The sequence below is a fragment of the Pseudophryne corroboree genome, chromosome 2, assembly GCF_028390025.1.
Source record: "Pseudophryne corroboree isolate aPseCor3 chromosome 2, aPseCor3.hap2, whole genome shotgun sequence".
In the NCBI taxonomy this organism is placed as follows: Eukaryota; Metazoa; Chordata; class Amphibia; order Anura; family Myobatrachidae; genus Pseudophryne; species Pseudophryne corroboree.
The window spans coordinates 110638267-110662463 of record NC_086445.1 but is presented as its reverse complement, the minus strand read 5'-3'; the positions used below and the strand labels follow the sequence as shown (position 1 = coordinate 110662463).

Here is a 24197-nt window from a genome sequence, read left to right as displayed (position 1 = left end):
TCTGGAGGTTCGTCTGTCACTGAGCTGGTGGCTACAGGACCAACAGTTGAGCAGCGGTCGTCCCTTCTGGATCTCCAACTTGGTCCTCCTAACAACGGACGCCAGTCTGCGGGGTTGGGGCACGGTGTTGGAGCAACACTCTCTCCAGGGTCGGTGGACCAAGGAGGAATCTCTCCTCCCGATAAACATTTTGGAATTGCGGGCAGTGTTCAGTGCGTTGACACTGGCCCTGCCTCTGGTACAGAACAGGCCTGTTCAAGTACAATCAGACTCCACCACCATGGTGGCTTACATAAATCATCAAGGCAGCACTCGAAGTCGCATGGCAATGAAGGAAGTGTCAAAAATTCTCTGATGGGCGGAACGCCATCTGGCAGCCATATCGGCAGTGTTCATTCCGGGAGTCTTCAACTGGGAAGCGTACTTCCTCAGTCGTCAGGACGTGCACGCCAGAGAGTGGAGTCTTCATCCCAAAGTCTTTCAACTCCTAGTGGACAAGTTGGGCCTACCAGATATAGATCTGATGGCATCTCGACACAATCACAAGGTTCCGGTCTTCAGAGCAAGGACAAGGGATCCTCAAGCAGCGTTCGTAGAAGTACTAGCAATTCCATGGAACTTTTGGCTGCCATATGTGTTCCCTCCAGTGTCACCCCTGCCCAGGGCAATACGGAAGTTCAAGCAAGAAGGAGGAGTACTACTTCTAGTCGCTCCAGCGGGGCCCAGACAGCATTGGTTCTCAGACCTGCAGGGTCTCTCGACAGAGTGTCCTCTTCTACTTCCTCAACGCCCAGACCCCCTCCTTCAGGGCCCTTGTGTCTACCCATACCTGGCCAGACTGGCTTTGACGGCGTGGCTCTTGAAGCATCACTCCTGAGAGCAAAAGGATTTTCTGAGGCGGTCATTTCAGACTATGTTGAAAGCCTGTAAACCAGCTTCGGCTCGGATTTATTACAGGGTCTGGAATTCTTACTTCACTTGGTGTGCTGCTAAGAATTATGATGCTTATACTTTCAAAACTTCAAGACTTTTGGCTTTTCTCCAGCAAGGCCTAGACTTGGGCCTTCGTCTGGCCTACCTCAAGGTTCATATATCTGCCTTGTCGGTGTGGTTTCAGAGGAAAATTACGTCTCTTCCCAACGTTCACACTTTCACTCATGGTGTTCTACGGATTCAGCCTCCCTATGTCCCTCCTGTGGCTCCATGGGCTCTGTCTGTTGTATTGAATGCCCTGCAAGAGTCTCCGTTTGAACCTCCTGAGTCTGTGGAGCTTAAATGCCTTATGCTTAAGGTCGTTTCTCTGACGTCCTAGTGGATGCTGGGTACTCCGTAAGGGGAATAGACTGGCTCCGCAGGAGACTGGGCACTCTAAAAGAAAGATTAGGTACTATCTGGTGTGCACTGGCTCCTCCCTCTATGCCCCTCCTCCAGACCTCAGTTAGAATCTGTGCCCGGCCCGAGCTGGTTGCACACTAGGGGCTCTCCTGAGCTTCTAGTAAAGAAAGTATTTGTAAGGTTTTTTATTTTCAGTGAGATCTGCTGGCAACAGACTCACTGCTACGAGGGACTAAGGGGAGAGAAGCGAACCTACCTGCTTGCAGCTAGCTTGGGCTTCTTAGGCTACTGGACACCATTAGCTCCAGAGGGATCGAACACAGGCCCAGCCTCGGTCGTCTGGTCCCGGAGCCGCGCCGCCGTCCCCCTTGCAGAGCCAGAAGCAAGAAGAACATCCTGAAAATCGGCGGCTGAAGACTCCGGTCTTCATTAAGGTAGCGCACAGCACTGCAGCTGTGCGCCAATGCTCCCTATGCACACCACATACTCCGGTCACTGATGGGTGCAGGGCGCTGGGGGGCTCCCTGGGCTGCAATTAGAGTACCTTACAATTGGCAAACAGCACATAATATAGTCTAAAAAACTATATATGTGCAAAAATCCCCCGCCATAATAGAAATATAAGAGCGGGAGAAGTCCGCCGAGAAAGGGGCGGGGCTATCTCCCTCAGCACACTGGCGCCATTTCCTCTTCACAGCTCCGCTGGAAGACAGCTCCCCAGGCTCTCCCCTGCAGTTTCCAGGCTCAAAGGGTAACAAAGAGAGGGGGGGCACTAAATTTAGGCGCAAAACTGTATATGTAAAGCAGCTATAGGGAAAAATCACTTTGTGTTAGTGAAAATCCCTGATTAAATAGCGCTGTGGTGTGTGCTGGCATACTCTCTCTCTGTCTCCCCAAAGGACTTTGTGGGGTCCTGTCCTCAGTCAGAGCATTCCCTGTGTGTGTGCGGTGTGTCGGTACGGCTGTGTCGACATGTTTGATGAGGAGGCTTATGTGGAGGCGGAGCAGGTGCCGATAAATGTGATGTCACCCCCTGCGGGGTCGACACCAGAGTGGGTGGATATGTGGAAGTATTAACCGACAGTGTCAACTCCTTACATAAAAGGCTGGATGACGTAACAGCCGTGGGACAGCCGGCTTCTCAGCCCGTGCCTGCCCAGGCGTCTCAAAGACCATCAGGGGCTCACAAACGCCCGCTACCTCAGATGGCAGACACAGATGTCGACACGGAGTCTGACTCCAGTGTCGACGAGGATGAGACATATACACAATCCACAAGGGGCATCCGTTGCATGATTACGGCAATGAAAAATGTGTTACACATTTCTGACATTAACCCAGGTACCACTAAAAAGGGTATTATGTTTGGGGAGAAAAAGCAGCCAGTGTTTTTTCCCCCATCAGATGAGTTGAATGAAGTGTGTGAAGAAGCGTGGGCTTCCCCCGATAAGAAACTAGTGATTTCTAAACAGTTACTGATGGCGTACCCTTTCCCGCCAGAGGACAGGTTACATTGGGAGACATCCCCGAGGGTGGATAAGGCGCTCACACGCTTATCAAAAAAGGTGGCACTGCCGTCTCAGGATACGGCCGCCTTAAAGGAGCCTGCGGATAGAAAGCAGGAGGCTATCCTGAAGTCTGTATATACACAATCAGGTACTATACTGAGACCTGCTATTGCTTCAGCTTGGATGTGTAGTGCTGCAGCAGCTTGGTCCGATACCCTGTCAGAAAATATTGATTCCCTCGACAGGGATACGATTTTGCTAACCATAGAGCATATTAAAGACGTCGTCTTATATATGAGAGATGCACAGAGGGATATTTGCCGGCTGGCATCTAGAATTAATGCAATGTCCATTTCTGCCAGGAGAGTATTATGGACTCGGCAGTGGACAGGTGATGCGGATTCTAAAAGGCACATGGAGGTTTTGCCTTACAAGGGTGAGGAATTGTTTGGGGATGGTCTCTCGGACCTCGTTTCCACAGCAACAGCTGGGAAGTCGACATTTTTACCTCAGGTTCCCTCACAGCCTAAGAAAGCACCGTATTATCAGGTACAGTCCTTTCGGCCCCAGAAAGGCAAGCGGGTTAAAGGTGCGTCCTTTCTGCCCAGAGGCAGGGGTAGAGGGAAAAAGCTGCACCATACAGCCAGTTCCCAAGAACAAAAATCCTCCCCTGCTTCCACTAAGTCCACCGCATGACGCTGGGGCTCCACTGGTGGAGCCAGGTGCGGTGGGGGCCTGTCTCCGGAACTTCAGCGACCAGTGGGTTCGCTCACAGGTGGATCTCTGGGTTCTACAAGTGGTATCTCAGGGATACAAGCTGGAATTCGAGACGTCTCCCCCTCGCCGTTACCTCAAATCAGCCTTGCCAGCTACTCCCCAGGACAGGGAGGTAGTACTGGCGGCTATTCACAAGCTGTACCTCCAGCAGGTGATAATAAAAGTTCCCCTCCTTCAACAGGGACGGGGTTACTATTCCACAATGTTTGTGGTACCGAAACCAGACGGTTCGGTGAGACCCATTCTAAATTTGAAATCCTTGAACACTTATATAAGGAAGTTCAAGTTCAAAATGGAATCGCTCAGGGCGGTTATTGCAAGCCTGGAAGAGGGGGATTACATGGTATCACTGGACATCAAGGATGCTTACCTACATGTCCCCATTTACCCACCTCACCAGGTGTACCTCCGTTTTGTGGTACAGGACTGCCATTACCAATTCCAGACGTTGCCGTTTGGTCTGTCCACGGCCGAAATGATGATACTCCTTCGAAAGAAGGGAGTTATAATTATCCCGTACTTGGACGATCTCCTTATAAAGGCGAGGTCCAGGGAGCAGTTGTTGGTCGGAGTAGCACTATCTCAGGAAGTACTACAGCAGCACGGCTGGATTCTGAATATCCCGAAGTCGCAGCTGGTTCCTACGACGCGTCTGCTGTTCCTGGACACAGAACAGAAGAAGGTGTTTCTCCCGGAGGAGAAGGCCAAGGAGTTGTCATCTCTGGTCATAGACCTCCTAAAACCAAAACAGGTGTCGGTGCATCACTGCACGCGAGTCCTGGGAAAGATGGTAGCTTCTTACGAGGCAATTCCATTCGGCAGGTTCCATGCACGGATCTTTCAGTGGGATCTGTTAGACAAGTGGTCCGGATCGCATCTTCAGATGCATCGGCTGATCACCCTGTCCCCGAGGGCCAGGGTGCCTCTGCTGTGGTGGCTGCAGAGTGCTCATCTTCTAGAGGGGCGCAGATTCGGCATCCAGGACTGGATCCTGGTGACCACGGATGCAAGCCTCCGAGGTTGGGGGGCAGTCACTCAGGGAAGAAACTTCCAAGGACAATGGTCGAGTCAGGAAGCTTCCCTACACATAAATATTCTGGAACTAAGGGCCATTTACAATGCCCTAAGTCAGGCAAGACCCTGCTTCAAAACCAGCCGGTGCTGATTCAGTCAGACAACATCACGGCAGTCGCCCATGTAAACCGACAGGGCGGCACAAGAAGCAGGATGGCGATGGCAGAAGCCACAAGGATTCTCCGATGGGCGGAAAATCACGTGATAGCACTGTCAGCAGTGTTCATTCCGGGAGTGGACAACTGGGAAGCAGACTTCCTCAGCAGGCACGAACTCCACCCGGGAGAGTGGGGACTTCATCCAGAAGTCTTCCAGCTGATTGTAAATCGTTGGGAAAGACCACAGGTGGACATGATGGCGTCCCGCCTCAACAAAAAGCTAAAAAGATATTGCGCCAGGTCAAGGGACCCTCAGGCGATAGCTGTGGACGCTCTAGTGACACCGTGGGTGTACCAGTTGGTTTATGTGTTCCCTCCTCTTCCTCTCATACCAAAGGTACTGAGGATAATAAGAAAGAGAGGAGTAAGAACTATACTCATCGTTCCGGATTGGCCAAGAAGGACTTGGTACCCGGAACTACAAGAAATGATCTCAGAGGACCCTTGGCCTCTGCCTCTCAGACAGGACCTGCTACAACAGGGGCCCTGTCTGTTCCAAGACTTACCGCGGCTGCGTTTGACGACATGGCGGTTGAACGCCGGATCCTGATGGAAAAGGGCATTCCGGTTGAAGTCATTCCTACGCTGATAAAAGCTAGGAAGGATGTGACAGCAAAAAATTATCACCGCATATGGCGAAAATATGTTGCTTGGTGTGAGGCTATGAAGGCCCCAACAGAAGAATTTCAGCTGGGTCGATTTCTGCACTTCCTACAGTCAGGAGTGACTATGGGCCTAAAATTGGGATCCATTAAAGTCCAGATTTCGGCCCTGTCTATTTTCTTTCAAAAAGAACTGGCTTTACTGCCTGAAGTTCAGACGTTTGTTAAGGGAGTGCTGCATATTCAGCCCCCTTTTGTGCCCCCAGTGGCACCTTGGGATCTCAACGTTGTGTTGGATTTCCTAAAATCACATTGGTTTGAGCCACTTCAGACCGTCGAGTTGAAATATCTCACGTGGAAAGTGGTCATGCTTTTGGCCTTGGCTTCGGCTAGGCGTGTGTCGGAATTGGCGGCTTTGTCATGTAAAAGCCCCTATCTGATCTTCTATATGGACAGGGCAGAATTGAGGACTCGTCCCCAATTTCTCCCTAAGGTGGTATCAGCGTTTCATTTGAACCAACCTATTGTGGTGCCTGCGGCTACTCGGGACTTGGAGGCTTCCAAGTTGCTGGACGTAGTCCGGGCCCTGAAAATCTATGTTTCCAGGATGGCTAGTGTCAGAAAAACTGACTCGCTGTTTATCCTGCATGCACCCAACAAGCTGGGTGCTCCTGCTTCTAAGCAGATCTGTAGCACGATTCAACTTGCACATTCTGCGGCTGGTCTGCCGCATCCTAAATCAGTCAAAGCCCATTCCACGAGGAAGGTGGGCTCTTCTTGGGCGGCTGCCCGAGGGGTCTCGGCTTTACAACTTTGCCGAGCTGCTACCTGGTCGGGATCAAACACGTTTGCAAAATTTTACAAGTTTGATACCCTGGCTGAGGAGGACCTTGAGTTTGCTCATTCGGTGCTGCAGAGTCATCCGCACTCTCCCGCCCGTTTGGGAGCTTTGGTATAATCCCCATGGTCCTTACGGAGTACCCAGCATCCACTAGGACGTCAGAGAAAATAAGAATTTACTCACCGGTAATTCTATTTCTCGTAGTCCGTAGTGGATGCTGTGAGCCCGTCCCAAGTGCGGACTCTCTGCAATACGTGTATATAGTTATTGCTTAACTAAAGGGTTTTGTTATGAGCCATCTATTTATGAGGCTCATTTTGTTGTTCATACTGTTAACTGGGTATAGTTATCACAAGTTGTACGGTGTGATTGGTGTGGCTGGTATGAGTCTTACCCGGGATTCCAAATCCTTTCCTTGTAGTGTCAGCTCTTCCGGGCACAGTTTCCCTAACTGAGGTCTGGAGGAGGGGCATAGAGGGAGGAGCCAGTGCACACCAGATAGTACCTAATCTTTCTTTTAGAGTGCCCAGTCTCCTGCGGAGCCCATCTATTCCCCATGGTCCTTACGGAGTACCCAGCATCCACTACGGACTACGAGAAATAGAATTACCGGTGAGTAAATTCTTATTTTTTCTGTTGGCTATTGCCTTTGCTAGGATGGTGTCGGACTTAGACGCTTGGGGGGTCATTCCGAGTTGATCGCTCACTAGCAGTTTTTAGCAGCCGTGCAAACGCATTGTCGCCGCCCACTGGGGAGTGTATTTTCGCTTTGCAGAAGTGCGAACGCTTGTGCAGCAGAGCGCCTGCAAAATCTTTTTGTGCGAAACAAGACCAGCCCTGTAGTTACTTATCCTGTGCGTTGATTCTAACGACGTAGGGACGGATTTTGACGTCGCACACCCGCCCAGCGTTCGCCCAGCCACGCCTGCGTTTTTCCAGCCACACCTCGATTTTTCTAAGCACTCCCAGAAAACTGTCAATTGACACCCAGAAACGCCCACTTCGTATCAATCTTCCTGCGTTCGGCCGTGTGACTGGAGTCTTCGTTAGACTCTGTACAAACCCACGATGCTCATTGTACCCATACGATGCGCCTGCGCATTGCGGTGCATGCGCAGAAATGCCAATTTTTAGCCTGATCGCTGCGCTGCGAACAACGGCAGCTAGCGATCAACTCGGAATGACCCCCTTTATCCTGTCGTCCACCCTTTCTGATTTTTCACCGTGACCGGGCTATTCTTCGAACTCGCCCTGGTTATTTGCCTAAGGTGGTGTCATCTTTTCACCTTAACCAGGAGATTGTGGTTCCGTCCTTCACCTCATTGGGTCTGTCCTCCAAAGAAAAATCTTTGGATGTGGTACGGGCTCTCCGTGTTTATGTGGAGAGGACTACCTCCATCAGGAGGTCTGATTCCCTTTTTGTACTTTTTGGTTTTCTCAAACGTGGCTGGCCTGCGAATAAGCAGACCTTGGCCAGATGGATTAGAATGGTGATTGCACAAGCTTATGCGCAGGCTGGGCTCCTACTTGATCGGTTGGACCTTCTTGGGTGGCCCGCCGTGGCGCGTCCGCAGAACAATTGTGCAACGTGGCTACGTGGTCCTCTGTGTCCACGTTCATCAGGTTCTATGCCTTTGATACTTCCGCCTCCCAGGATGCTTCCTTTGGACGCAGGGTTCTAGTGCCCGCTACAGTGCGTCCCCTCCCATGAGGAACTGCTTTAGGACATCCCTGATATTATTCCCTGTGGAATCCCAGTGTACCCCGCTGCAGAAAAGGAGATTTATGGTAGACTTACCATTGTTAAATCTCTTTCTGCGAGGTACACTGGGGCGCCCACCCTGACGCACTTAGCTTCTTTGGGTTTGTACGCCATTAGCTGGTACCATCTCCTGTCGTGAGAGTGTGGTTTTATGTGGCTAACATCTACCATCTCTATTTTACCTGCTACTGCATTGGACTGGTTAACGAAACTGAGCTCCAGTGCCTGGCTGTAGAGGAGGCGGTGCAGTGCATCCTGGGAACAGTCAAAGCTTTAGCCTGTTGGTGCCTCGGATCAAGATCCAACTCTAAACCTCCGATGTTATTCCCTGTGGAATCCAGTGTACCTCGCAGAAAGAGATTTAACCATGGTAAGTCTACCACAAATCTTCTTATTTGGACGATTTGAGATACGATTTGACATGTTCTGATGGGTAAGGGTACTCTGTGGGGTCTCCAAAGACGTGTGTGATTTGCGGACAAAGACAGGGGCGCAGCAAGACTGTAGAAGCTATTCCAGCCTCTACATTCACTGAGACCAGGCGATCCGGAACCATAATACATGAAAGGCATCTATGAATACCCGAGTGTAAAAAGGAATGTACGGTTGGCAGGATGAAGTAGACGCCATGGGTTTGTGAGTCCAAGGCTTGCACACAGCACAAAAATAGAACTCTGAGGCATAGGGGCTGGAAATCAATTTATCAATAGGTCCTCCACGGAGTTAAAATCAGCACCTAGACAAGATTAGGTGCGTCTTTTTGAGTGAGAAGCTGCAAGATGTGTTGGAGATATTGACTAAGATAGGAGTAGTCAACCTGTGGCACTCCAGCTGCTGTGGAACTACACATCCCATCCTGCCTTGCCACAGTTTTAGTATACAGAACAGAAGACCTGTGGCATGGCATGCTGGGATGTTAATTCTACAGCAGATGGAGTCCCACAACTTGACTACTCCTGCACTAGGGTGGATTTGGTAATAATGTGCATGTCAGCAACCACAATTTGCGATCAATAATAGTAGTCAGAATAGTATATTGACCGTGTATAGCGAAGGAGATTGACACCCCACATACCATTGTGCAGTAAGGCACTGAAATACCTTCTTCACTTACCTGAAAGAGTAGAGGCATTTTTGTCCTTACATTGAAGATTTTTCACATGTGATGATACTTTCTTACGTTTGATGGTGGGGCTGAGGCCACCGAAGTTCCTACAGGCTATAGCGAGAAAGGGAGGTTTGAGCAATCTGTAAAGTAGTAGTCTTTATGGCTAACGTAGCCAATCATCTGGAAAAATGCCAGAATGGCAAGCAAGGATTGAAGATGCTTAGAACTGTAGACAGAGGATGGCCATCCAAGGTAGTAAAAACATCCATTCGGTGAATGGGCTCCCCAGACCTGCATTCCAATTTTTTTTTTAAAATGAAGAAAATCCAGGAAACCCTGACTGACTGTATACGTATGACAAAAATGAAAGAATTAGTGATTCTGTTTTCTAAAATTTCAACCTTCACAGTGAACAGTTAGAAGAGATACGTAATAATAGATACTGTTAATAAATAATATATAAATCATAATAATAAGTAAACATTTGGGAGAGAACCTACAGAAATACTACACAGACAGTGCAGCAGAACAGGCAACAAGGGACATATACAGTGGACATATCAAAAATACCCTGTGGCCAGTCATATTAAGGCACCCCACGAACAGAAGGAGGTGCAGATGTATTAAGCCTTGGAGTGTGATAAAGTGGAGAGAGATAAAGTACCAGTAAATCAGCTCCTAACTGCCATGTTACAGTTAGAAGCTGATTGGTTGGCACTTTATCTCACTCCAAGGCTTAGTACATCTGCCCCAGAAAATGTTAAGTATGAAAGAAATTAGCAGAAAGGGGGATGCACAAATGTTCTTGTGTTAAAGGACCTCTGTTACACCGTTCAGTAATGCTTCATTGATACCTTTCCTGGCAGTTTTATGTTCTAATGAATTTACCTCTGTTTGCAATTAGGTTTTGCAGAAAGTGTCTACCACACTTGGATATAGAACTGTAAAAGACTTTATGGCCTCACACTTGGATTACCTGGTCTTTGAGTGGCTGAGAATAAAGGTTACTGGTTACAACCTTTCAACTTTTCCCTACACCTTGTTAAATTACACCACAATCAAGGATTTCTACAAGTAAGTGATGATGTGTTTAATGTATGTCGCCTAGTACAGCGGTTGCCAACCCGCGGCTCTTTCTTTACTGTGCTGCGGCTGCCTCCCGCTCCCTGACACCAGCAGCAGAACCCCCACCCTGATGGAGAGATGGAGATAGCTTCATCTCCATCTTTACACTTACAAAGTATGACCGCCGCGGCCATCCGTGAGCAGGGTAGCCTTCCTGCTCCCCCTTTTCTCCGCCCCTGCCTGTCACTCCCAGCCGCCCCCAGCCCACCAACAGAGCCCTGTCTGCGAAGAGCCGAAGCGTAGGGCGGGAAGGGGGAAGGACAAGAGGACAGCTGGCCAGTGGATGCTGCTGCAAATGTAAGCATAACACACTTTCTCTTTCTCTCTCGCTCTCTCTCTCTCTTAAAGGGGGCTCTGCCTGCTATAATATGTAAAATGGGGTCTCTTGCCTGCCATAATGTGTAAAATGGGACTCTTGCCTGTCGTAATGTGTAAAATGGGGACAGTGCCTGTCGTAATGTGTAAAATGGGGACAGTGCCTGTCGTAATGTGTAAAATGGGGACTCTGAATGTCGTAATGTGTAAAATGGGGACTCTGAATGTCGTAATGTGTAAAATGGGGACTCTACCTGCCGTAATGTGTAAAATATTTCAGTGTTCCTCACCCCCAGTGTAACTAAAAATTGGAGTGTGACACATGGTCATGCTCCTACAAACGTCAAACTGGAGGTGGGTGCACGAAAAGGAGGCGTGGCCTTTTGCCAGTCAGACCACGTCCCATTTTAGCGGCGCGCGCATGATACCGGCTCTTTGGGTTGACTACAGATATTTTTCGGCTCTTTCCCTCTGCCTGGTTGGCCAGCCCTGGCCTAGTAGTTTCATACCCTACTACCTTTTTAGGTGTGCCAGGGCTTAATTTGTAATGCAGCACAGCAGAACGACGTTACAACATTATCTTGCGTGTTGATGAGGGTTCTGTTAAATGGCAGGATGCAGATGTTTTAGTGTAAGCTTATCAGCATTCTATAAACAGCCAGGACAGCGAGAAGTCGCCGTTACCTGGCAATATGCTGTTTACACAGAACAAAACCCCTGAGTTTTTTGTCCCTTCTTCCCCCAGTTGGAAGATTTGATAATGCAAAGTATGGGCCAAACATGAACAGAGACTCAAGGTCCTCAAGCTCCAGGATCATTACACTCATGAGGATACTGATAAATGTAAATACTCAGAATAGGTGGATGCTCCTATAGCTTTCTTGTCCACCACCATTCCGAGCCCATCTTAATTGGTCCGGAACTGAATAAGATTAGTAGCCATTCATGGGTGTAGAGAATTCCTTTCTGCCTTGTAAATACCAAAGGACATGGGATGCAAGGGCTTTTGATAGCACCAGACTGGCTACGATGGTTGTGGCACATGGACATTCTCAAAATGTCAATAGGTTCATCATGACTTCTTCTTCTAAGATATGACTTATGTCAGGGACTGTTTCATCGTCTGATATTATTGTGGCCGGCTTGTTCGAGGTGGCTGTTGAAGCCATGATTCTTAAAGCAAGTGGTTTTCTGACCGTTCTGTACAAAAATTGTTCAATGCTACAATTTGGTTTTGGTAAGAAATGATCATAGGTTTCCATTTTTCAGTATAAAATAGAAGTTGATTGCAACCACTTATTTCCATTGGGTGCTCTTGCAGTATGGTTTAGATAATGATTTGAGCTCTACTTCTTAAAGGGCTGAGGTCTGTCTTCATCATGAATGCAGACCTTTTTTTTTGTTGTTGCAGAGAGTGAGGCATGTGCAGCCTCCCTGCATGCATTCCGAGTAGTGTTGGGATTCTGACTGCCGGTATCCCAACCGGATCCCCCTTGCAATCAAAATACCCTTTGTGATTTGAACTCATGTCTTCTTTTCAACAATCACTTATTCAACCATTGGAGTTGGTAGAGCTGAAGATTCTTGCAGGTCCTTCGCCAGGCTCGGAAGAGATCAGAGCCAATTGCTCTGTCTTATAATATAGGAATAAGGGTGTGCAGTCTAGGCCCTCTCTCCACAATATGCTCTGTCTTAAAAACCTCCAAGCTTCATTTTGCATCATGGTAGGGATGAGCTTCAGAGAAAGCCATTTTTTTTATCATGAAGCAACTTAAATCAGGAAATTGTGATCCTGCCAACAGTCTTCAGGGGAAAACTAATTTTATGTTGTTAGTGTTCTGAAGATCTATGTATGTATCTCCAGTTTAGAAAACTGAGGTGTTGGCCTGTGCTAAAGGAAATGATTGCTAGGTGGATCATTCTAGGCAATTCACAGGCTTACATTAAGGTGGTGAAACCTGTTCCTTTCAATGCCAAGTCATTTTTTACCAGATCAATGAGCACCCGCTGGGTGGCATGGCACAGAGCCTCAACTGTGGAGTTGTATCAGCAGGATGTAGTGGCTGTACCAGCGTTCAGGATACCGATGCCGGAATCCCGACTGCTTACAATGCCGGCAGCCAGAATGCCGGCAAACGGGCTGTTCTCACTCATGGGTGTCCACAACTCCCATAGAGTGGGAATAGAACCTGTGGCAATCACAACGAGCCACCGAGGCCGCTGCAGCCAGAATGCCAGTAAACAGGGGCTGTTCTCACTCATGGGTGTCCACAACTCCCATAGAGTGGGAATAGAACCTGCGGCAATCACAACGAGCCACCGAGGCCGCTGCATGGTGAGGCCAGCGAGCCCACAAGGGGCTCCGTTGGGTTCGCCCCCAGCCGGCATTCTGGTGGCCGGGATCCCGTGGTCAGGATGCTGACCTCCGGGATTTTGACATCCGGCATAACAACCCCAACCCGTATCAGGCAATCCTCGTTTTACAAGTACAGTTGAAGGAATAAGCTGTACACTGCAGCATCTGAGCATACGAGCATACCCATCTGTAAGGGCAGCTTTGGAAAGCCACCAAGGATCCAGTGTCCCCAAATGTTTTGTTCTATATTTTTTTTTTTTACTTACATTAAATACTTTTTTCTAAATATATTAAGGAATGCCTTATATGCAACGCCGGCCCTATGCATAGGCAAACTAGGCAAATGCCTAGGGCACAAGCAGGTGCTGCTGATTAAAATGATATGCGGCATGCCTATATTCTGTGTGTGACTGCGGCTGTATCTGCATACGAAATGCTATGTTACAGTGTGATCCTGGAAATCACTGTAACGTAGCATTTCATATCCAGATACAGCCACAGTCACACACAGAATATAGGCATGATGCATATAATTTTAACCAGCAGAAGCTGCTTGTGCATCCTAGCCACATAGTAATGCAAATAAGATGCATTTTCATTAAAAAAAAAGGTGGCAAACTTTAGCAGAGCTGCTAGCTGACTCATGCCAGGCATCTCCTGCAGCATGGCGTATTGAGTCAAGATGTATGAGGACACATCTGTATCCAAGCAGAGTCACAGTGTTAGTGGTCGTGTGAGTGCTGTCTGCGGGTGGGTTGGTTGTGCAGTACTGTTCGGCATATGTGTAAGGGTCATTATGTGTGTCACGTGTATAAATGCATTAATAATGTGGGTAATATGTGAAATGGACATTACGTGTGTCATTATGTGTATAAGAGCATTTTTAATGTGCGGCATATGTGTAATGGACATTATGTGTTTAAGGGCATTAATAAAGGTTGGCATAATGTGCAAGGTGCATTATGTTTATAAGGACATTAATAATGTTTTTCATATGTGTAAGGGGCATTATTGTGTTGTATTATGTGTATAAATGCATTACTAATGCGTGGCATTATGTGTATAAGGTACGCTATTGTCTGGCGTAACATATAGAAAGGGCACTATTGTGTGGTCTAAAGTGAATAAAGAGTAATATGGTGTGGTGTAATGTGAATAAAGAGAAATTCAGTGTGATGTAATGTGAATAAGGGGCACTAATGTGAGGCATAACGTTTATTAGGTAAAGTGGTACTACTGTGTGATGTAACATGAATTAGGGACACTATCGTATCATAAAATGTGATTAAAGTAGCACTACTGTGTGGCGTAATTTGAATTGGGGGTACTATTGTGTGGCCATGCCCCTTCCCAGCAAGAACACACCCCTTTTTGGGCTGTGCGCCGAATGTGTGCACTGTTCCTATTTAAAATGTAGTGGGTAGGAGCACCGAAATGGACTGCTATGGGTGCGGGGTGATGGTGCTGTGAAAGGGGTGCAGGGTCAGAGGCAGAACTAGCGATGGTGCTAGGAGGCACCAGCCAAAATCTTGCCCAGGGGTATCACATTGGTCAGGGCCGGCTCTGCTTATATGCTCTACTGTAGTTCATCTGTTGAGGTTTACAATGTCTTTATTTATTTATTTTTTCAGAGGATGTTTTCTGTGTGTGTCTCTCTCTCTCTCTCTCTCTCTCTCTCTCTCTCTCTCTCTCTCTCTCTCTCCATTTTGTTTATCTCTGTTCAGTATTGTGGGTCTTGATTAGGAAAATAACATAGTTCCCCTTCAAGGTGGGCCTATAGAACTTTGAAACAGGACATATTTTATTTTGAGTGTCAAACTCCAGGCCAAGTCTCTGTTGCTAAGGCCTCTGTACCCACCAATTGGTTCAGAGAAAAGGATTTAATGTAAGTCTAAAAATCCTGTTTTAACGCTATGTGGGCGTCATTGTGGCTCAGAGATTGCTGTAGAATTGCTGCCCTGTATATCACGGTCTACTTAAGATTCATTTCTGACTGTATCTGCATAAAGTATGTATTATTTGTCTCTATTTTGTCCCAAATATGGACTTTCAGGTGAATTGATGTGTGCCTTTTTTAGAAAAAATAGATTGTAAACTTCATTGCAGCTATAATTTGTTTGTCTGAATAAAACCCAGGGCTGCAGAATGTATTTGTGCCATATAAATAAAGGAATAGTGATGAAGTGGAAGATCTCATTCTCGTAGATCCTGCTACAAAGTTCTTGTCCCACACCTGGTCATACGGAGTGAGTTTGATGAAGTGAAGTCCGTGGCTCAGTGTATAGATGAAGACTGGACGCTGCTGTTGGCTGACTGTTTCCCGAGGATTCTAGTGAATATCCTGCCCTACTTTGTCTCGGAATGCTCTGGTGACACGGAGATGGCAGCAAAGAGAGAAATTGCTTATAAGGTCTATGATTTGCTGCAAGACGAAAACTGCCTGGGGAAACAGGTACTGCAAAGCTGCTGAAGGAATTTATGCTGTAGACTTTACAGCCCAATTGCTTTCTCAAATTCAGCAATTTTTTGCAGAGTCTTTAAGTCTATTTCTTATGTTCTTAGGTTTTGTTGACAATTTTGACAATATAATTACTTGTAGCCTATCAGGTTACAAGCACAGATCACAGCAGCACAGATTATTTCAGAAGATGAGTGGACAGTCGCCTACCAGAGGGCTATTAACTAATAAGCCGCATCTCATAGTGATAGAAAATCTCCTATTACCAATACAGTATCACTGAAGTAGCTGCAAGTGATACTGGCTAGCAGGGGTGAGAGTGCGTTTGCAGCAGGCCTGGATACATGGCTTAGCCAGTTCACACGTATGCAATAGTACTGGAAGCCCTTAAACGCCTGAGAACGGGTTGGGTTTGTGTGACCATACCGATGCCAGGATCCCGGCTGTTAGATGTCCGGCGGGGGAAGGGGGGTTGTGTGAGTGCAACAAAGCCCCTTGCGCTCTCCACAGGTTCTGTTCCCACTCAGTGGGTGTCGTGGACACTCGCAAGTGGGAATAGTCCCTGTTGGTCGGCATGCCGATCGGCGGGATATTCAGGGTTCGGGATCCCGGCGTCAGTATTGTGACCGGCGGTCGGCATCCCCCTGAGAACACACTTTTTCCATGTCTACTTTTGCAGAACTACAAAGTAGTCTGCCTACAGATAACAATCAGTCGTCTGCAAAAGAGTTCAAATCCTACAAAAAAGCAAGAAAAAGTTAACTTGATGTTCCTGCTCCGCAGCGCCTTGGTGGCCAATGAGCCCCAGATGGACACATAAAAACTGATTTAACAGTGCTTACAAAAAAAATCCCATCTTCGACTGATTGGCCATCAGTAGTGGCAGACTGTTTTAATGTGAAACATTTTTTGTTTTTAGCAAATTGACAACTTGTTCCTGCGAAATCTACCAGATATTGTTGTGGAATTACTGATGACGTTACATGAGTCCCCCAGTGGTGTAACAGGGGATGAGATGCAGGCTTCTCAGTTCACGAGGTAAGGATGAGCAGGGGCTATGATGTAATGTACATGCATCGCTATGATGTAATGTACTTCTTGATTTGAATATAAATAAAACTGTGCACCAGGAATGTATGTAGAGTTGGCACTGGTGTTGACTTGTAAATAATTATTACTTTGATTAGAAATGGTGTAACCCACGTACAGATGTGTCCTCATACACTTATATCTGTGTATGAGGACACTCTGGAGTATGCAGATTTCTCTTACTTCCTAGAGGATGCTGGGTACTCCGTAAGGACCACGGGGATAGACGGGCTCTGCAGGAGACATGGGCACTAAAAAGAACTTTAGATATGGGTGTGCACTGGCTCCTCCCTCTATGCCCCTCCTCCAGTTTGATACTGTGCCCAGAGGAGACTGGGTGCATTACAGGGAGCTCTCCTGAGTTTCCCTGAAAGAAAGTATTTTGTTAGGTTTTTTATTTTCAGGGAGCCTGCTGGCAACAGACTCTCTGCATCGTGGGACTGAGGGGAGAGAAGTAGACCTACTTAAATGCTAGGCTCTGCTTCTTAGGCTACTGGACACCATTAGCTCCAGAGGGAGTCGGAACGCAGGTCTCTCCTTGCAGTTCGTCCCAGAGCCGCGCCGCCGTCCTCCTCACAGAGCCGGAATATAGAAGCCGGGTGAGTATATGAAGAAAGAAGACTTCAAAGGCGGCAGAAGACTTCGGATCTTCACTGAGGTAACGCTGCGCGCCATTGCTCCCACACAACACACACACGGCAGGCACTGTAAGGGCGCAGGGGGGGCGCCCTGGGCAGCAATTAAACCTCTTCTCTGGCATATTAGGATATATATATATGGGCTTTGCTCGTTATATATGAGAGCCCCCGCCAGTTTTTCAAAACAATCAAGCGGGACCGAAGCCCGCCGCTTGATCCTCAGCACTCACCAGCGCCATTTTCTCCACAGCAAACGCTGAGAAGCTGGCTCCCCGGACTCTCTTCTGCTGAACACGGTGACAGGGGGTTTGAAAGAGGGGGGGGGGGGCACATAATTTGGCGCAGTGTTATATATATATATATATATATATATATATATATATATATAATTGTAAAAAGCGCTATCTGGGTAATTTTGTTTCCGTGGGTCATTGGCGCTGGGTGTGTGCTGGCATGCTCTCTCTCTGTCTCTCCAAAGGGCCTTGTGGGGGAACTGTCTCCAGATAGAGAATTCCCTGAGTGTGTGGTGTGTCGGTGCGCGTGTGTCGGCATGTCTGAAGCGGAAGGCTCTTCTATGGAGAAGGTGGAGCAAATGAGAGTGGTGTCTCCGTCGGCAACGCCGACACCTGACTGGTTGGATATGTGGAATGTTTTAAATGCAAATGTGAATTTATTGCACAAAAGATTGGACAAAGCTGAGTCCAGGGAAGGTACAGGGAGTTTAGCCCTGCCTTTCACTATGTCACAGGGACCTCCTGGGTCTCAAAAGCGCCCACTATCCCAAATAGTAGACACGGATACCGACACGGATTCTGATTCCAGTGTCGACTACGATGATGCAAAGTTGCAGCCAAAATTGGCTAAAAGTATTCATTATATGATTATTGCTATAAAAGAGGTGTTGCATATCACGGATGAACCCTCTGTCCCTGACACGAGGGTCCACATGTTTAAAGAAAAGAAACCTGAGGTAACCTTTCCTCCATCTCATGAGCTGAACGAATTATTTGAAAGGCTTGGGAATCTCCAGATAAAAAACTGCAGATTCCCAAAAGGATTCTTATGGCGTATCCTTTCCCGACTAAGGACAGGATACGGTGGGAATCCTCCCCAAGGGTGGACAAAGCGTTGACACGCTTATCCAAAAAGGTAGAGCTGCCATCTCAAGATACGGCATCCCTCAAGGATCCTGCTGATCGCAGGCAGGAGACTACCTTGAAGTCTATTTACACACATACTGGTACCTTACTCAGACCGGCGATAGCGTCGGCTTGGGTTTGTAGCGCTGTAGCGGCGTGGACAGATACCTTATCTGCTGATATAGATTTGCTGGATAAGGAAACCATTTTATTGACCCTGGGTCATATTAAAGATGCTGTCCTATATATGAGAGATGCTCAAAGAGACATTGGCCTACTGGGTTCCAGGTCCAACGCTTTGGCGATTTCGGCTAGGCGAGCCCTATGAACCAGACAATGGACGGGCGATGCCGACTCGCAGAGGCATATGAAGGTTTTACCTTACAAGGGTTAGGAATTTTTTGGGGAAGGTCTCACGGACCTAGTTTCCACAGCTACGGCAGGTAAATCAACTTTTTTGCCTTATGTTTCCTCACAGCCTAAGAAAACGCCACATTATCAGATGCAGTCCTTTCGTTCGTATAAATCCAAGAGAGTGCGGGGATCTTCCTTTCTTGCCAGAGGTAAGGGCAAGGGGAAAAAGCTGCCAGCCACAGCTAGTTTCCAGGAGCAGAAGTCCTCCCCGGCCTCTACAAAATCCACCGCATGACGCTGGGGCTCCGCTGAGGGAAAGAGCAGAGTGGCAATGGCGGAAGGCACCAGGATTCTTCGCTGGGCGGAAAATCATGTAAGCGCCCTGACAGCAGTGTTCATTCCGGGAGTGGACAACTGGGAAGCAGACTTCCTCAGCAGACACGATCTACATCCAGGAGAGTGGGGACTTCATCAGGAAGTCTTCGCAGAGATTGCAAGTCGGTGGGGACTTCCCCAGATAGACATGATGGCGTCATGCCTCAACAAGAAACTACCGAAGTATTGCGCCAGGTCGAGGGACCCTCAGGCAGTGGCGGTGGACGCCCTGGGGACACCATGGGTGTTTCAGTCGGTCTATGTGTTCCCTCCTCTGCCGCTCATCTCAAAGATATTGAGAATCATAAGACGAAGTGGAGTACAGGCAATTTTCATTGTTCTAGATTGGCCGCGAAGGGCCTGGTATTCGGATCTGCAGGAAATGCTCACAGAAGATCCGTGGCCTCATCCTCTCAGAGAGGACCTGTTACAGCAGGGGCATTGTCTGTTCCAAGACTTACCGCGGCTACTTTTGACGGCATGGCGGTTGAACGCCGGATCCTAGCGGAAAAGGGCATTCCGGATGAGGTCATTCTTACTCTGATAAAGGCTAGGAAAGACGTGACAGCGAAACATTATCACCGTATATGGAGAAAGTACGTATCTTGGTGTGAGTCCAGGAATGCTCCTCCGGAAGAATTCCATTTGGGCAGTTTCCTTCACTTCCTACAAACGGGAGTGAATTTGGGCCTAAAATTAGGCTCCATTAAGGTTCAGATTTCGGCCCTATCCATTGTGTTTCAGAAGGAAATGGCTTCTCTCCCAGAAGTCCAGACTTTTGGGAAGGGAGTGCTGCATATCCAGCCTCCTTTTGTACCTCCAGTGGCACCCAGGGACCTTAACGTGGTGTTGCGGTTCCTTAAGTCTCACTGGTTTGAGACACTTAAAACGGTGGAATTAAAATATCTCACTTGGAAAGTGGTCATGTTGTTGGCCTTGGCATCGGCAAGGCGAGTGTCCGAGTTGGTGGCTTTATCTCACAAAAGCCCTTATCTGATTTTCCTTGTGGATAGAGCAGAGTTGCGGACTCGTCCTCCATTTTTGCCCAAGGTAGTTTCTTCTTTTCATATGAACCAACCTATTGTGTACCTGTGGCTACATGGGACTTGGAGGATTCCGAGTCCCTTGATGTGGTCAGGGCATTGAAAATTTATGTGGCCAGAACGGCCCGGGTTAGGAAAACAGAGGCACTGTTTGTCCTGTATGCAGCCAACAAGGTTGGCGCTCCTGCTTCGAAGCAGACTATTGCTCGCTGGATCTGTAACACGATTCAGCAGGCTCATTCTACGGCTGGATTGCCGTTACCAAAATCGGTCAAGGCCCATTCCACTAGGAAGGTGGGCTCTTCTTGGGCGGCTGCCAAAGGCATCTCGGCTTTACAGCTGTGCCGAACTGCTACTTGGTCGGGTTCAAACACCTTTGCGAAGTTCTACAAGTTTGATACCCTGGCTGATGAGGACCTCATGTTTGCTCAATCGGTGCTGCAGAGTCATCCGCACTCTCCCGCCCGTTTTGGAGCTTTGGTATAATCCCCATGGTCCTTACGGAGTCCCCAGCATCCTCTAGGACGTACTAGAAAATAAGATTTTAAACCTACCGGTAAATGTTTTTCTCCTAGTCCGTAGAGGATGCTGGGCGCCCGTCCCAGTGCGGACTACATCTGCAAGACTTGTTTATAGTTATTGCTTACATAAGGGTTATGTTACAGTTTTGATCAGTCTCAGGCTGATGCTGTTTTGTTTCATACTGTTAACTGGTTCGTATATTCCAGGTTATACGGTGTGGATGGTGTGGGCTGGTATGAATCTTGCCCTTAGATTAACAAAAATCCTTTCCTCGTACTGTCCGTCTCCTCTGGGCACAGTTTCTCTAACTGAGGTCTGGAGGAGGGGCATAGAGGGAGGAGCCAGTACACACCCATATCTAAAGTTCTTTTTAGTGCCCATGTCTCCTGCGGAGCCAGTCTATCCCCATGGTCCTTACGGAGTCCCCAGCATCCTCTACGAACTAGGAGAAAAAGATTTACCGGTAGGTTTAAAGTCTTATTTTTTTTCACAGCTCCCCTAAGCCAAATATTTCTTATTGAGAAATATTCAAGGAAAATATTAATTTAAGTTAAGGTTCAGTTATGTGGTGAAGGACAGTATTCACTGATGGTTTGAGATCTGCGTCAACGCTCATCTCCGATGGTTTGAGATCTGCGTTAACGCTCATGTTCAATGGTTTGACTCGTACAGCGACGTTGATTTAAGCCGGGGTCTGCGACTTCCATTGCAGATTTACTGGCCTCTGCAGTGTAATTCACCATAGGGTTACACAGATGTCCGATGGTCACACAGATCGCAGGAGACGGGGGTGGTCGTCTTTTAACTCAAGACGCCTCCTGCACCTTTTACATATTTTTGCACTGCCATTGTGTACAATAAGCATTGGTGGTTCATTTTTAGTCCACCTCTGAATCAGATCCATAGGGTACTAGGTAAGGTGCAAAGTCCAAGGCTATTTGTGTGATTTGAGGATAGTTTCATGAATCTTTCAATTTCTCAACTATTTTGGAAGCGTAACTGCTAGTCATGCTGCTATTTAAGCCCCTGCTGTTGTCGCTATGACTGTGGCTGGCCCCTCTTCTATGTTCGCTGACAGCCACTTCTGCAACCATGATCTTCTGTAAACCTGGAAGACTACTGGGTATCTAGATATATTTAGAAAGTGATGGGGTGCAAAAGCTTTCAGTGCATATAACCAGGGGAGTTTTAACAGAGGAGGGGGCCCCTGTGCAGACCCTGGGAGGGCCCCCTCCTCTGTACGGCGCAGTAGTCTCCAGCTTCGTGCCAGAGTCTACCACGCATACACAGGTCTCCGGAAACATGGTGCTCACCATGTTACGGAGGCCAAAATCACTACTGCACATGCGCTGCTGTCATTTTGGCTACAATTTTAGCCACGGCTGCAACGCCCGACGCTGGATTTAGTAGAGGTAAGTATTAAAATGTATGCAGTGTGGCCCCCCTGGACCCAGGGGCCTGTGTGCACCGATTATAGTAACGCCAATGTATATAACAGAAGTGATCTCATGACTATTTCTGTCCACATGTATCACAAAGCACCTCCGGCGATAGTAATCTCAGGTTATGTGATCACTGGGTTTACCTGTGAGGATCAGTTTGCATGGACAGGAAGTTTAGAGGAAGTGCATCAACATCACCATTGTGTGTTAGAAAAAAGAGTGTGTTAGAGGCAAAGGACGAACATGCTTCTCCGTTACACACGCACACACACACACATAAATGTGAAAGCCCTCACTCACTGACTAATCCCTAATTCTCTTACTTCCCAATATGTTAGGAAACTGAAATGTAACATAGGTATTCTTCAGGTAAGAAATAGGAAAACTACGTAATTAGAATTTTAAGAAAACTCCTAAAGCGGATGAACAGGGGGTTGATATAATGACGTCATTACTGATGCGTGACTTGCGTTGCATGAACGATAACGCCCAAACGGACAATCGGATCAAAATTTGGATTCCACCTCCAGTGTGTAGAATTTAATAAACTACAAAAATGGTCCTGTCACTTTTTACCGTATCTGCTACAGTTGCTCCTCGGGTAACGCCAAGAACCATTTATTAATATTTACTTACATTAAGACATCTCAAATTTACATCTCTCTAGATTTACCAAAGTTTTAACACACATTTATATTTAAAACTGTGAAAATCAGAAACTCCCGTGCGAAGAACAGGTAGAACAACTGGTGTATGCATAAGTAACAACAGACCCAGGAGTTCTCGACAGTCAGATTGCAGGCCAGTATTGTGACTTGTATTAATGTATCAGTGTTTAAAGTAGAGAGAGTTATTCCTTTACTCCATAAGGGTTGGGTTTGGAATCCCGTCGGCTGAGATCCCGGTGGTTAGAATAATGACGCCGGGATCCCGGCCGCCAGAATGCCGGCAGTGGGGCGATCGCTAGAAAGGTTCTATTCCCACTCTATGGGTTTTGAGGACACCCACGAGTGGGAATAGCCCTGGCGCAGCTGTCTGCATTCTTGGCGGTCGGGATCCCGGAGTCGGTATTCTGACTTCTGGGATCCCGACCACCGGGATATTAACTACATCCCCTCCATAATGTTCCAGTCTGTTCATATTGTAATATTACTAAATCATCCAGATAATTATGTATTTGTTTTCCTTCTTTAGAGAATTGGATCCAGCTCCAAATCCCCCGTATTTTCCCTCATATGTAATTAAAGCAACTTTGGATTATATCAGCAGTTGTCACAAAAGCAAGATGAAGAGTCTGGTGGCGATTCTCTCCAAGACTCCGGTGAGTAGACTTGCGAGGTGTGTAATTCAGGTGACACTCGTTACACCGGCTGTCGGGATCCCGGCGCTCAGAATACCGGCGCCAGGATCCCGACCACTGGTATACCGACAACTATTCTCCCTCTTTGGGTGTCCACGACACCCCTGGAGGGAGAATAAATAGTGTGGCACGCCACCGTGCCCACAGCGAGCCCGCAAGGGGCTCTTTTGCGCTTGCCCCGCTGCTGGCATTCCGACGGTTGGGATCCCGGCGTTAGTATGCTGTGTGCCGGGATCCCGACAGCCGGCCAATCATAGTACACCTGTGTAAATCATAGTACACCTGTGTAAATCTGGGTCTGCCAAGTAACATTGAAGCTGGTCAACATTTTTGTATCCTAATACATTCAAGTAAACTATCAGTCAAGGCTAAATACCATACCATAATTTACTAAAGCAGAGAATTGGTGATGCTGCCCATAGCAACCAATCAGATGCTGTCTATCATTTTCTAAAAGGCAATAGAGAAAGGACAGACAGCATCTGATTGGTTGCTATGGGCAAGATCACCAATTCTCTTTTCTCTGACGTCCTAGTGGATGCTGGGACTTCCGTAAGGACCATGGGGAATAGCGGCTCCGCAGGAGACTGGGCACAAAGTAAAAGCTTTAGGACTAGCTGGTGTGCACTGGCTCCTCCCCCTATGACCCTCCTCCAAGCCTCAGTTAAGATTTTGTGCCCGGCCGAGAAGGGTGCAATCTAGGTGGCTCTCCTGAGCTGCTTAGAAGTAAAAGTATACTTAGGTTTTTTATTTTCAGTGAGTCCTGCTGGCAACAGGCTCACTGCAGCGCGGGACTAAGGGGAGAAGAAGCGAACT

The 24197-nt window shown here is 47.6% G+C and overlaps 1 protein-coding gene across 3 annotated transcripts in view; it reads left to right on the top strand.

Moving 5' to 3' along the window:
* ATM (ATM serine/threonine kinase) overlaps positions 1–24197 on the top strand; it is a 434777-nt gene that overhangs the window by 184821 nt on the left and 225759 nt on the right. For all 3 annotated transcript variants that reach the window (XM_063951603.1, XM_063951598.1, XM_063951604.1), the window contains exons 25-28: positions 10070–10239; positions 15167–15413; positions 16339–16457; positions 23216–23342. In XM_063951603.1, coding sequence (XP_063807673.1) covers positions 10070–10239; positions 15167–15413; positions 16339–16457; positions 23216–23342 — 663 coding nt within the window. The remainder of the gene's footprint in view (positions 1–10069; positions 10240–15166; positions 15414–16338; positions 16458–23215; positions 23343–24197) is intronic.